Below are 14203 nucleotides of genomic sequence, written 5' to 3' on the forward strand. Positions count from 1 at the left end.
AAATGTCACGAGATCTCAGTTAAATGTTGAGGCTTTTTTCCTCTCTACAAGAAAATATTTCTATGTATTATAATCAAGTTGCAGAAAACCAAAACATTTTCTTAAGAGAAATGAATCTGAAGCTCTAGATTGCTACAATTTGTAGACAGTCCAAGGTGTCTAATCTTCCCAGAAAACTACACACCAAATGCAAACACGAAATTCCGCCTTCTTTTGGCCACAGACTTGTATCGAGTGACACAGCGTGAAGGATTAACATGAAACATGTATTTCTGAATAATTTTAAAAGGACAGGTTAGTGTTTTGACAAGATTTTATTGTGAAACATTGGATTTAGAAAAGGTACAAAATGTCAACGGCCAGGTGTGTGCCAGTACAGTATTTCAACAGTCTGTACATGTGGACAGCTGAATAGCTTCACTGCAGAACACAGATCCAGACATACTATCTACCGGGGGCTGCGATATTCACAGGCTTAAAATACATAAATAACTTGAGCCAAAGTGGCCATTATTGGTCAATGCTAATCAACATCTGGAAACAGGCTAAAAAGCACAATACAGTACAACAATCTCCTCGCAGATCCACGTTTAAAGAACATCAGTTTATCATGTCAATAATCTACAGCTCCAGGACACTATTCTCAGGACTGGGATTCAGTTGGCTAGTTTACAACTTCAGAAAAATTCATGTTATAAACGAGATTATGGAAGAAAACCCGCAGGTATTTAATTAGCACTAAACACTGTGAAGCCCCTACAAATTTTTCAGACTGGGATTTATAAAGTTGATTACTTCTAATACAGAACTTCAGTTTGCTCCTTTAAAATGCCCTTACTGCAGCTTCAACAGATATCATTAAGTGATTTTATTTCAAACATTTTGCTATGCATTTCTGTGTTTTAAAATCAATTTCACCAAACATGGGTTGCCATTCAACTGGAAAAAAACCCAGTACCGAAATACTACTCTGAATTAATGAAAGTCATAAATTTGTGTATTAATAATAACATCCCCGAAGGATAGCAGCATTCTTTACCCTAATTTAGCAAGTTTAAAGAGGAGCATTTATAAACATACAAAGTTGATTTTAGAGTATAAAAATACACGTATGCCATATGAAACAAGCTAGTTTAATTTTTTCAAATTTTTCAGTAGTCTGTCATTGCTGGAACTTGTTTGAACTGCTGAAAAGGTGTTCATAGCTCAGTACATGGGTGGACAGACAAGGAACTTCAGATTTTAGTTCTTTAATTAAAAGGTGTGTAGCTTATTCTACACAGTTAAGCTTACTGAAATATAAGCAGTTACCTTGTGACCAATCAGTACCCAGAGCTGAACTAAACCTTCACTTAGACAGGTCTACTTCACTTTATGCTGATTTGTAACTCACTTTCCTGAATGGAGACCTTGGGGTATTCTAAATTTTGTTTAACAGAGCTTTCTGAATACGACTGATGTCCATTAGGAGCAGAGCTAAACTTAAAGTGATGTAATTTAGAATCAAAATCTACCCAAAACATTAAAACAACTCACCCTTTGACACCACATCCACTCCCTTAATTAATTTCAAGACCATTATTAGTTTTGGCTACCCTTGCCTCATTGCGTATTTACTGGGGGATGAGAATGATGGTTAGACTTGATGATTTTAGAGGTCTTTTTCAACCTATGACTCTATGAATCTTGTAATTCATTAAGAAGAATCACCATAAGTTACAACTAAGTACATTAAATCAAACAATGGGGAATAATTTTTTCAAAAAAATGTCAGCGGATATCCCTAGCTAAGCAGGTAACGTTGGGAGCACAATGCCTGCTATGGAATTAAAATTAGTGCTGTGCCAAATGGGAAAAATATATAAACAAAACAAACCACTAAACTCCAGTGTGGCAAAAAACATTTTGTTTTTGTTCAGGAAGCATTTGGCATGAGCAGCACTAACAAAGTCCTATACCACACAGACACAAGCTACAAAGGTTATCTAAAGCCAATACTCACTGTCCATCAATTAGCTAGCTCTTAATGCTGCTTCAAGCACTGCACTAGCCACTTTGATCTTTGTTTCAGATTCCTCTGTACAAACATTTATATTTACAGAAAACATTTATTAAACATGATTTTAAAACATAAAAACCTTATGTACAAAATACCAACATTCCTATAAATAAACAGTTGGAGAAAGGCACTTGCAAGAAAAATCTACAGTAAATCTTACAAAAACCACACTGCCTCTGTTACTGTACAATAGATAATCTTTCGGTAAATCCCTATCACAAGAATGTAAAACACTAATTACTTGTTAGAACTAAATATAACCGTTGCAGTTGTATTTACACATACATATATATGCCTTTTTTCAGTTTCACTTGAGAGCACCATGATTTTCATTCTAAAGTTGTATTTTGATACGAAGTAAAAGAGCAGTTGCCAGAAACCAGTGTTCAGTGTCACTGCAGGTTCATAAACGCTTGGCTGACATCAGGGTACTTTAAAAGACTCGGTTGCTGCTGTGTAAAAAGTACACCTAGTTTGTTATTGCATGTTGTCCTTTTAGAGAGAGCACTGCTATGTTCTCTATGCCATCGTTTAATACTATTGCTGGCAAAAAGTTTCCAATATCAAAAAAATAAAAACATTCTTCAAGCCAGTTGAAGTATTTCATCTGAACAGTAACTAAAAAAAAGCTGCGTATTAATTATAAAAACGTGTAGGAAACATGCCAACTAATCTGGTGTGCAAAAATATTTTTTCCACTACGCAGGATTTTAAGGGCTTCACAAAATTACTCAAATCTACATTGAGTAGCAAACCCCACAAATGACCAGTTCCTCAAGGTGATGTCAGTATACTCCCGCTTTTATCAAACTTTTTACCCTTTGACAACGCTGCAACCTGTTTGAGTAGTTCTCTGTTTTTGGCCTGCAATACAGATAAAAAAGGTTTCATGAATTACTGAAACGTCTCAGATAGCAGTGTCATGCACTAATTTCCCACTGCATTTATGAAACAAATTCTGGAAATGCGCATGCCAACAACATTCAAAGAAGATAACGATCACTTTTCAAAGATTTGTGTATGCTTTTTGATATACCTATTCCATCTTTAACAGAAAAGACAACCACATTTCCTGTATTGCAAAATTTAGTATCTGAGGTGTTGCCCTGAGTATCCGTTCTGTCTGTGATTTATAAGGCAACTAATTTAGGCTTTCTTCCTGATAAAGCATGCTTTAACAAGGGACATTTAACTGTCAGTTGTGTTACCCTGAGCTGTTCAATCAGATCAACAGCATGCTAACAATTGATTAAATATCAGAGAACAGACCTAAAAAATTAACATAACCTTTGAGAAAGGTAAGCCTATATCTTTGTGAGGTAAGCCTATATCTTTTAAAGTTAGAAAGCAATTAATACAGTGAGTTTATTTAATTCATATGGAGATTGTCTGTTGACTGCAGAACTGCTGTACAATGCATCTGAAGTTCAACATGGTAATGACCATTCAAGAACTTGGTACTACAGAATCACAGAATGATCACGGAATGGTTTGGGTTGGAAGGGACCTTATAGACCATCTAGTCCCAACCCCCCTGCCACGGGCAGGGACACCTTCCACTAGACCAGGTGGTTCAAAGCCCCGTCCAACCTGGCCTTGAACACTTCCAGGGAGGGGGCATTTCATTGCTGTGAGTGAACAGCCTGAATACGTAATTCCATAGGATGTATTTCTCAAGTGTTGATACCAATTACTCACCTGCAACTGTTCCACAGTTTCCTTGTGAGCTTTCTCCATACTGTTCATCTTTGTCCTCAAGTTAGACTCCTGGTACTGGAAGTCTGCCTTCAGTTCTGTCAACTGAAAACACAAACTCTATGAAGCTTCCATGGACTGCTACAGTATACATCATCTAATCAATCTGTGCAGTCTTTATGGAAGCCTCAGGAATCTCAGGAGACACTGTATTTCTTCACTGTTGTAGCATGCACAGTTCAGCACTTGAGAAGTAGCTTGAAAAGTAAGTACGTCTATTTTATATGAAGAAAACAACTGTATTTATATAACCATAACATTTGCTCAGGATTTGGTATAAAGAAGGTTAACCTTCAACAAAAAAAAATTAAAAAACAAGACTAATGATTTATAATCTTAGCTGTTCTTTCAGCTGTGAGACGCTTATCACAATCTTCAGTTATATGGTATGGTAACACATGAAAAATCTTTCATACAAAGACAACAGAAAGGACTCCGCTGTGTCCTTCTGTGCTACAATTATCCTAAACAGACGTATACGTTCCAGAGTTTCACTGCTTCTCAACCCAGAACAATAATGAATTAAACTGTGTTATTAGCAATGTGTAATTAAAATGACTTAATTTATGGTTTAATTCTGTGTGTATGGTGTAGTAATGCTGCCAACTGGGTCTCTCCTAAGATCCAGATGACATTGACTAAGGCAGGTGTTTCTCAACTGTCATATATCCTTCTCTCCAAGAAGCTGAACTCTTCTTCTGGAGGCATGTGCAGCTGGGTGAACTACTAACAGTTTGTTGTGTATGGACCCAGAAGTCTTAGGAACCACTTATTTAAAAAGTTTAGTTCCTCAAAGCATCCCAGATTCACCTGGTTACTTTGAACCTCTCTGGACAATTTGAATTTATCAGGAAATGAAGCCTCCTTGCTAGCAAACCAGCCCGCTACAACGAACCAGAGCACACATTCCTAAAATGACTACCAAGGCTGCTATCACCAACCTCAAGCACGTGTCAAATCACAGGTAGAGAAACAAGGTATTCAAAAGAACTGTCGATCAAACGGTCCTAAACAAAGTGCAGGTATCTCGGCACAAGGATACATACCTCACTGCACACAGACCGCTGCTCAAGGTTTGTACTTGCGGCTGCTGTAAATTCCAGGGGATCCGGTACAAAACCACATACCACAAACTAAATACAAAACAACCCTCGTGGTGGTATTGCACCATGGTAAAGTATGCAACTACATGAGCACACACGCTACCTGTGAACACTCAGCGTACCGTGGTCACTTCCTAACGATCAAGTCTCAAGGCCCCATGGTAATGCCTTGCTTGGCGTCTCACTAACATTTTGTCCAGAAAGCCAAACCCGGCTGGCACTGCAAACAACAAGCACTGGTAACGACACGGCTGAGATCTTGACTTGTAACAAAAATGATGAACGAGGCTTGTCTGTAAAGCTGGTGTACTGGGTTGGTTTTGTTGCCACACGTTATACATTTCAGAGATTTTTCTTTTGGAGCGCTCCAAACTGTTCAAATGCTGTCCCTGCACAAATCCTGGGACAAGATCTCAGCAGGAATCTCCCACAGGTCTGGCTCAGGCTTTTATCCCAGTATGCACCTTTATATTTACTGTCTCACAGTCAAAAAAAACATCTGCAGTGCATTCATTTATTGTGAAATTTTCAGCTATGCAAACACTGTACGATGTGTTCAGCTTTTCTCCCCCCCGCAGCAGCTGAAGAAAGTGACTTTCTGAAAGTGAGTAATGCTTGCCTCAAGGAGTCTTTAAGTTCAAAGAACTCTGAGCTCAAATAAATAGTTCTTAGCAGTGGGGATACTAAAATCATTAGATGCCCTCCCTACGGAAACAGCACAGAACAAGTTACTGCGGTGGTAATGCAGAAGTAGGTGACATTTCCTTACCTAACCCTTTTGTTAGCTTTGCCCAGTAGATCAAATATAAAAAGAGGTAAGTGAATTTCCTACTGACTCAGGATATTCTACTGGCTTTATCAGAGAGAGATCAAGGCCTTAACGTCTGTCCTTTGAAGAAAATACCTAAAGAGAATCCATGACAGACTGCTCAGCTCGTTCACATTAACTGCTTAAAGGCTTGAAACAGCAAGTACTTCCAACACCAGGTATAACAGCGGCATAAAGGAAGAAACGTTCAATATCCTTTACACAACACATTTAAGTGGAGAAATGAAGATACTGAACTACAGTTTAAAAGTGAAAGCATTTTCCTTTCAGGATCAACAAGCCTTTCTTAACCATCAATGTTCTGATAGGCCACCATGAATCTTTAATGAAAATTTTACTTGAAAACATAGCAAATTTGTTTTTTCTATAATTCCACAACCTACTTAATCCTGAACAGACACTCCAGAGCCACTGTTACAGACAGTGTCTGAAAAGCATCTAGTCAACCAGATTGCAGAGAAATAAGCTCTAACAAAGGCAAAGTACGTATTTGCAGTTATTTCCATTTTCTTGTTAGCCATTAGGTTATTTGAAGGGTGAATCCTTTGAGGGATGACCTTCACAGGTCCTTCCAACCCAAACTGTTCCATGATTCTATGAATCTCTCGTATGAGTTTCACTGCAGCCACTCAGGCCTGACTATTTCACTTAACTTTCGTTGACTGCCAAGCATCTAATCCAAGCTTTTCTTCTAGTCTCTGGTCATCCACAAAGATGTGACAACCTACACTAGACACACGCCACCAATCTTCTAAAATCAAAACACTTCATTTTCATACACTGTACATGTAAATTTAGACACCACCTCATTAACTATAGCTACAGCTGCTTTAGTTTAAAACTAAACAAAAACCACGCTAAACTCAGAATGGTTACTACTCTTAACCCTACTCTTTTCTTGTGTGCCCATCAGCCTATGGAGGTACCTGGGATCTTTGTCGTGGCTCAGTTTAGGATATGTAAAACATACAAACCACTGTCTGGCATTTCATGCTCTCCTGTGGCACGCAGCCTGCGTTAACAGTGAACCAGATGGCTAGCTTCTCGATGGCTCAAGTGAGACAAGATGAATTCCTCTGACTTGGGGCCAAAATATATTTGTGATACCAAAGTCCCAAACTTGTCCTTTGAAAGGTAAGACCTGATTAGTTGCTATATAAAAAATGGTATCTGATTTTTGTTTTATCTCACCATTTTGACATTGTTAGGAGTCTACAAAATACAAAACAAAATTATAAAGTTCTTATTAAGGAGGTGCAACTTTTACCTTTTTATCTTTTTCTAAAATAGTCTGATCTCTTTGCTGCAGAAGACGTTTAAGTGACATTACTTCTTCTTTCAGCTGACTTATGAGGACAAAGTTGTCAGTTCCTCCACTGTCTGCTGACTGATTTATAGAGCTACTAAAATCAAAAAACAATAGTCACTTACAACATCAATAGAACAAAAAAGTACTTTTTTTTAAATTTCAAACTGGGTAATTAATAATTCCACAAACATCCTTAAGGACTAATGCAAAAAAAATATGTACCTGACAGAAATGGATGCAACTGGCAAATTACCTTACTAATGGCACACATTACATACACCTGCAGAAATATAATTAAGTATTAGCTTTGAGGGGGACAAATACCTTTCGACTGAAGCAGCCATGTTTACTTTTATTCCAACCGTTTAGCCAGAGACAGAATAAAGATTCAGTCTCACATATTAAGGTCCAAAAGACTTCTCTAGATACTAGGTCAGCTTAGAGCAACAGGTTCAACCCTGCATCTAATTGACAAAACACTGATGTCAGGGAATACTGTTTCATTGATAACTCTTGCCTCGTACACAAGCTTTATTTAATTTTTCCCCAAACAGCTTAAAAGCAGAAAACAGTGCCAGTTTTCTGCTAATAAAGTCATTTAGTTGACTGACAGCACTCAGATGCCACCCAAAAACCTGTCTGGCTGGACAATAGTTTCACCTCCCTCGTTCTTCAGACCAAGAAAACAAAGAAAAAAAGCAACTGGCCACAAACCAGTGTTCTATTTGGTTGAAATGGCTCAGCTTTACAAAAATACAACTTTACCTATCTCCATTTGATGGCTTGGATTCCAGTTTGGGTTTTTTCTTTGGAGTTTCATTCTGAATAGCTGCAGAGGATTTATGGCTGAAATCAAACAAAATGTAAACCTAAAGCCTCATACTATATCACTCTCTAATATCACCATTTGGTACATGTTAAATAACTAACTCATGCTCCTAGCTGGAATGCTAGAGACTAGCCAGAAATGCAAGAGAGAGAGTCCTTTAAATGAAACTGCAAGATAAATTAAAAGGAAATTAATAAATAATATCATATTTACCTCTGTTTCCATAGTCCCTGATCTTGTTCTGGACTCAGGCTGCTGATTCTGAAATATGCAAAATGTATTTGGTAACTGACCGAACACGGCATTATTTCTAAGTTGATGTGAATGGTATCTGTACTTGAGAAAAATCCATACACCCCCCGCTTTTTAAAAAATTATAAAAATGACCAATTATGAATTTGCAGTTGGACGGTCATATTATCTGTCCTATTCATGATCACTCCTCACTACATCAGGATGCTATACAAATAATTCTTAGCTAAATGTTTATGCTATTGTAAAACATAAGGGGTAGACTTCCAGACTGATGGCTAAAACTGTTTTCTGGCATCTCCCAATTTTTGTGAACTTCACACTGCTAATCTTGTACTCAGCAAGCTGGTCTAAAAGAGCATTCCTGGGATTCCCATGCTGCAATATGAACATTGCCTAAAGTGGTGCTTATGGGATGGCATAACAGCAAAGCTGTTTTGGATTTGATTGCAATAATCTCAAAAGTCATTTTAATAAACACCATCAATATAGGAATAGTAAAGCGTAGAAGACTGCACTAAATGCAGTAGTTCAATAAGTGTGTATTTCTACCTCACTGTCTCTATTGTGTCACCTTAACAATAAATGAAATACTGGAGAGGGAAGAAGAGTCCTGTATTTATTGGACCAGAAGCAATGGACCCATGGCAGCCTACAGAAAAAAGGTGCTAAACTGGGAACATTGTGATCTGTAAGGAGATAGGCTTACTTTTATAATTCTTGAGTGTATTAGAAGCTCTATTCTGTAGTAGAGAGCTAACTATTCTTAATTTAATCCTTAATATAGCTCTGCCACATGCATTAAATTAGATTTAGCCTCTAGTAACTTGATTTTCAGAACAGATTTGAGAAAACACGAACAGTACAATGACTGTCTGCACAACAAGAATAATTTTCTTCTTCAAATCGCTAAAGAAAATCCAATTTTTTTTTTTTAAGTGAAAGTATGTATGGAATATTCTCCTCACTCACAATATAATTCCATCTTATTTTGCTTTTAAGTCACACTTAGTTAGGCAAGTTTCAGTAAAACCGGAAAGCTGTAAGCACCAGGAAAGTGAAGCTTCGACTGAGAGTGTTTGTGTAGGTCTGGGGCAGGGTCATTACCATTGTAGCACTATCCAATGCAAAAATAAATATAATGTTATGCTGCCATAAGCCTAATGATGAAAATAAGAGTTATGGCTACTATTATACTAGCATAAAAACCAAATCAGTCCTGGGATTTATAATTAAACTAGTATGTCCATTAAAGTTGGCATGCTGCTCGTCCCACGGGCAGAGACGGCATACTGAGAAAAGCTGCAAAGGTGGGACAAAACTGTGTGAAATGTTATCAGACTGCCAGTAACTGAACTGACGGTGTTATTTTCCTATGTCTGTTTGAAAGCCACTCATAAACTGCTTATTCCAGCAGGATTTGAGAATGAAAATTAGCAAAGAGATACAAACTGGTCCTAGACCGAGAGTTATCCCACACAGTTGCTTCTGCTTCTCCATTTAACTGCAACTATGTGCACGCACACACGTCAGGATGAAGTAAGTTAGGCTGAGGATTCTGAGCTGTTCTGTGCTCACTGCTAATACACACCTTTTAACCCATGGTAACTGCACACAAAGTAGCAGTTATCGCATGGCAGTTACTGCTTAGCAAGCCAAATTCAAGCTTGTCCCCAAGTAACTTGGTCTGTAGCCATTCTGTGGGTTTCTTTTCTAGACTTGCTACCAGTTTTAACATCAACTAGTCTGACAATCACCCCAGAATTTCTGCTTTTTGCTGACCTCCCCTCATCCAAACTGTAAAAATACAAGGATTGTGTCCGAGCATGGAAGAACAACACTCTGCTACTGCTTTTGATGCCGTACTTCAAACGGCATTTCTTCTTTCCTTTGATATGATCTCAGCACTAACAGAACACAGGAGAGGAAGAGGCACCAACAGCTACTGTAATTTTTGACATACTTACTTATGATGACTGCTGCTGTGACGATGATGATGATGGTGATGGTGGTGGTGTTTTGAATGATGCTGGTCTTTCTCAGTAAGAGATGAGGATGAGGAGTTAGAATGCGAAGATCCTAGGCTCTTCCTCTGTTCTTTTGTCTTCTGTAGCACTCTCTTGTAGGACAGCGTGCAGAGCCAACACAGTAACTTTCCATCAACCTTTTGGAAAATAATTCACAGCAGAGTTTTTTTTCCAAGTATACTTGCACTAGAAAGATGTACTTCAATATTTGTACGAAAAACTTGTTTCACTTCATCTGTTATCTTTGGGAAAAATCTCTTTGGTACGAAACAGCACTACTGTATCTCCAGCATATGCATGTTATCTTTTAGTAAAGTGAATCTTTTTCCATTTCTTTTTGTCATTTAAAGTTATGCTAGAAAGTTGTCTTCGCAAGTGTTGGACTCGCTCTGTATCACAGAAGTGACAAGAACTTTTGAAAGGGACAAATCGTTTTTAGTTTAGACACCATGTACCCTCTCAACCCATCGTATTCCAGGCAGAATCAAGATGTCCAGCCCATGTGTTGCTTGTACCAACTAAATTCTGCTATAAAACAGCACTATTCTTTGGTTCAGGCAAGAGGCTTTTGAGGTCATTTCCTCAGCACCTTCTGGAATGAGAAAGTGGCACTCGCCAAAGCTATTTCAGCAAGCAGAACACAAAGGGCTGCTCAGAGCAGTCCCCCTCTCTGGTGCTGTACTTTCAGGCAAGGCAGGCGAATCGAAGAGGTAAAGTGACAGACCTCTGTTACGGACATACATAAGAGCCAACAGATGGCAAAATAAAAATGAAAAAAAAAAAAAAAAAGTCAAAGCACCAGGAACTATTCAGCTGCTTAACCTCTGCCCCCCAGCTATGACTGTCAGCTTACACTCCAGCTTACTTTTAACGATAGTGATTTAACGTAAATCAGCTCCATAGCTAACGTAACAATTGCAACTTGCAAAATCTAACTCAAATATTGTAAAGCGCAGCAACTTTAACTTAGTATTAGTGAACTTCAGATACGTTCCTGTTAACCTTTCTCTTGTGAAGGCGGAACATTGTCTGTTGTCAGCCTAAGCTGTTGCAGCTGCGGAGCAAAGCCTACCTTCCTTCTTCCCTCCTCTTTTCGATCAAAAGCACACTGCTGTTTGCACTGTTCGCATGTCTGAGGTGGGCCGTACTTCTTCTCCGAGTTGGTGCAGCGCTGACATTTTGTGCCAATAAACGCTGCAATAATGTTACAATACTGACAAGGCTTGGGCTGAAAAACAGAGAAGTTGAACTTAAGTTAGTACATTTACAGTTTCTGTAATGATCACAGGTAGATCAAACCACACGATGACGCTTCTAAACTACCAGCGCTTCACATAGTAATGGTAGGAAAAAGGTTCTTTGAGATAGACTATCTGGAGCACTAAACTTTTCCTCTAAAATGATGCTCCTTCATCGGTCAAACTGTCTGGACTTTCCATGAAAACCCAGGTACATACTCCACGGAAGAAACATGTACAATGTGATTGCTTACCTCTACCCTGCCTCTTTTTAGTTTTTTTTTTTTGGTTTTTTTTAATATGATGACATTTTCTCTCTGTTTCACAACATTTCTAAAGAAATTACCTAAAAAAAGTTAAAAAGAGTAATCAAGTCATTTTCTTAGGCTGGAAATTCCTGAAAACATCCCTCTACCTTGCACTACTCAGGGATGGACAACCCTACAGCTTCCAGACCAGTTTCCTGATCCCTGCAATTCTGCAAGAAACTTGAAAACAAACAAACAAAAAAACACAAACCACAAGAACAAAACCCCCAAACCACCAACAACTTCAGATACCACCAGCTCAGGTTATCAACTTTTATTCCATACACTCAACTAGAATAATACACCGCTGGAAAATAAAATTGCTGTCAGTTTTCATAGGTTAGAAGTGGCTGATTATCTTCAATGCAGTTCTGTTTTTTTTTTTTATGAACTACTGACAAAAGACACTGTTGGATCTGTCTTGCCCATCATTTTACTACATCTTAAGCTTTTGAAGAATGTTCTTATTTCAGTTTACAATCACAAAATGCCTGCCTAGATACCAACAGCCTTTATGTTTCTCAAGTAAGCTGAGTTTCATCTAATATGATTGGTCAAGTACACAGAAGTTATGCACTTTTGTTTTATAACAAGATTATCTTGACATCGTCTATAAACCAGTATCTGCGGTGCGCTCAGACACAACCTGTGTATTTGTATATTAAAAAATCAAATTTTCTAACAGAACTGAAGCTGAAAGTCAAGATGAGAAAATGTAAAGTAACACGCATACAGCTAACACTGGTAACATCTTTCCTACTTAGTAGCTTGCCGTCATTCACACGCATTTAAACATTTTAAGACTTCTGTAATACGAAGTACACGGCATTGTTCGATTTTCACATTCACCCTTCCTCACAGAGACAGCCAACGGTCTGTCTGCCGTCAGGCGTGCGTTTAGGAGAACATGCAAAGAACCGCTTTACATCCATAAACCGCGCACGCAACGCTCTGAACAGCCCCGCTGCAGCTGTCAGTGCCTGCTCGGCTACGCACAGCCCCGAGGGCTCTCCACGCGGGGGACACCGCGACCCGCCAGTGACCCCCGTCCCCCTTCCGCAAGGTGAGGCTCCCCCCGCGCCCCGACAGAAAACGCTCGGCCGAGGCGCGGGAGAACTTTTCGGAACGCAGAAGGGGACCGGGCGCGGCCGGGCACCGCGCGCCGCCGCCCACTCACCGTTCCGAACTGCCGCACGTTCTGGGCGCACTTCTTGCATATCGTGTTAGTCTTGCTGAGGACAAAAACGCACAACGGTGAGCTCAGCGACCGACCCGCACCCCGAGACTCCCTCCCGCGCAACGGCCGCAAAACACACGCGCGGGCACGGGCTGCGGCCGAGCCGCCAGCGGCGGGCGGGCCGACCTAACGGGCCTGCGCGACACGCTCTGTCGCGACAGCCCGCCCGACAGCGGCCCCCTGCCCGCCCCCGCCGTACCTCTCCTGCTGGAACTCGGAGCGGCAGTAGGTGCACTTCACGATGGGGTGGGCGATCCGGCACTCCTGAGGGGAGCAGAGCAGAGCAGAGCGCCGTTACCTCCCCTCCCGCCGCGCCGCCCGCTGCCTCCCCGCGCCGCCACCCGCCTCCTCCTCCCCGGGGGGCCGGGCCGCGCCGCACCTTGCACAGCTGCTGGCCCTGGGAGAGCTCCTCGAAGGGGTAGCGCTGGTTGCACTTGGTGCAGGCATAAAGGGCCGGGGCGGCCGCCGCCGCCATCCGCGGCCGGCGGGGCGGACACGGGCGGAGGGAGGGGGGAGAGGGAGGCGCCGGGGCGAGGGCCGGAGCGCGGCCGGCCCGGGCCGCCGCCGAGGAGCCGCCGCCGCCGCCGGGCACGGGGAGCGCGCCCGCGCCCCCGCCGCCGCCCTAGGCCCCGCGTCGAGCCCGCGCCGCCCAGCCGCGTCCCCCTTGTGTCGGTGTCGGCATCGGCGTCACCCCCCTCCCCTCACCCTCCGCCCCGGGCTCGGGCTCCGGCGGCAGCCAATCACCGCCTCGCGCCAAACCTGCCTTCAAAACTCGCCGCCCAATCGCCGCCCCCGCCGGTCCCGCCGCCGCCAATCCCGCCGCGGGAGCCCCGCCCTGGAGCTGGGCGCTCATTGGGCGGCCTGGCGACCGCGCCGCTCATTGGGCCGCCGCGCGGGACTTCTGCTTTGCGGTTGGTCGAAAAGCGGGGGGCTCACTTTGACAAAGACCGTCCTCTTCCGCCGTCGGCTCTCCACGCGTGCGCGGCAGGCGCCGTGCGCCGCACACGGCTCCGGCGGCCTCTCGCTCCTCCCCGCTCAAGCGATTGGCCGCAGGAGGCAGCACCGCCTCATTCGACTCGTCCCCTTCGATTGGCTGAGGGATGCTCTTCGTTTATTTTTACCGGGTAGCTCACATGTCAATCAACTCTGAGTGTACGACTAGCGCTCGCACACCTTCGGGGCGGGGCGCACCGCCCCGCTCCTCCCTTTCCATTGGCGAGCTGTGGTGCCAGTCAAGCGGGACTTGCTGGGCGCGAA

The 14203-nt window shown here is 42.1% G+C and overlaps 1 protein-coding gene across 3 annotated transcripts; it reads right to left on the bottom strand.

Moving 5' to 3' along the window:
- Positions 1 to 305: 305 nt before the first annotated feature.
- On the bottom strand, positions 306 to 13463 carry FAM76B (family with sequence similarity 76 member B). 3 transcript variants are annotated; one of them, XM_075417658.1, is made up of 10 exons: positions 13326 to 13463; positions 13146 to 13210; positions 12887 to 12941; positions 11236 to 11391; positions 10104 to 10300; positions 8098 to 8145; positions 7821 to 7901; positions 7014 to 7146; positions 3758 to 3859; positions 306 to 2923 (listed from the first exon to the last, which is right to left on the bottom strand). In XM_075417658.1, the coding sequence occupies exons 1-10, from the start codon at positions 13419 to 13421 to the stop codon at positions 2834 to 2836; spliced, it is 1023 nt and encodes a 340-aa protein (XP_075273773.1). In that variant the 5' UTR covers positions 13422 to 13463; the 3' UTR covers positions 306 to 2833. The 3 variants fall into 3 exon arrangements, with proteins under 3 accessions (XP_075273773.1, XP_075273764.1, XP_075273783.1); XM_075417649.1 differs by having other exon boundaries at positions 7014 to 7149; XM_075417668.1 differs by lacking the exon at positions 7821 to 7901 and having other exon boundaries at positions 7014 to 7149.
- Positions 13464 to 14203: the final 740 nt, after the last annotated feature.

This window comes from Opisthocomus hoazin, chromosome 1 (genome assembly GCF_030867145.1).
Source record: "Opisthocomus hoazin isolate bOpiHoa1 chromosome 1, bOpiHoa1.hap1, whole genome shotgun sequence".
NCBI lineage: Eukaryota > Metazoa > Chordata > Aves > Opisthocomiformes > Opisthocomidae > Opisthocomus > Opisthocomus hoazin.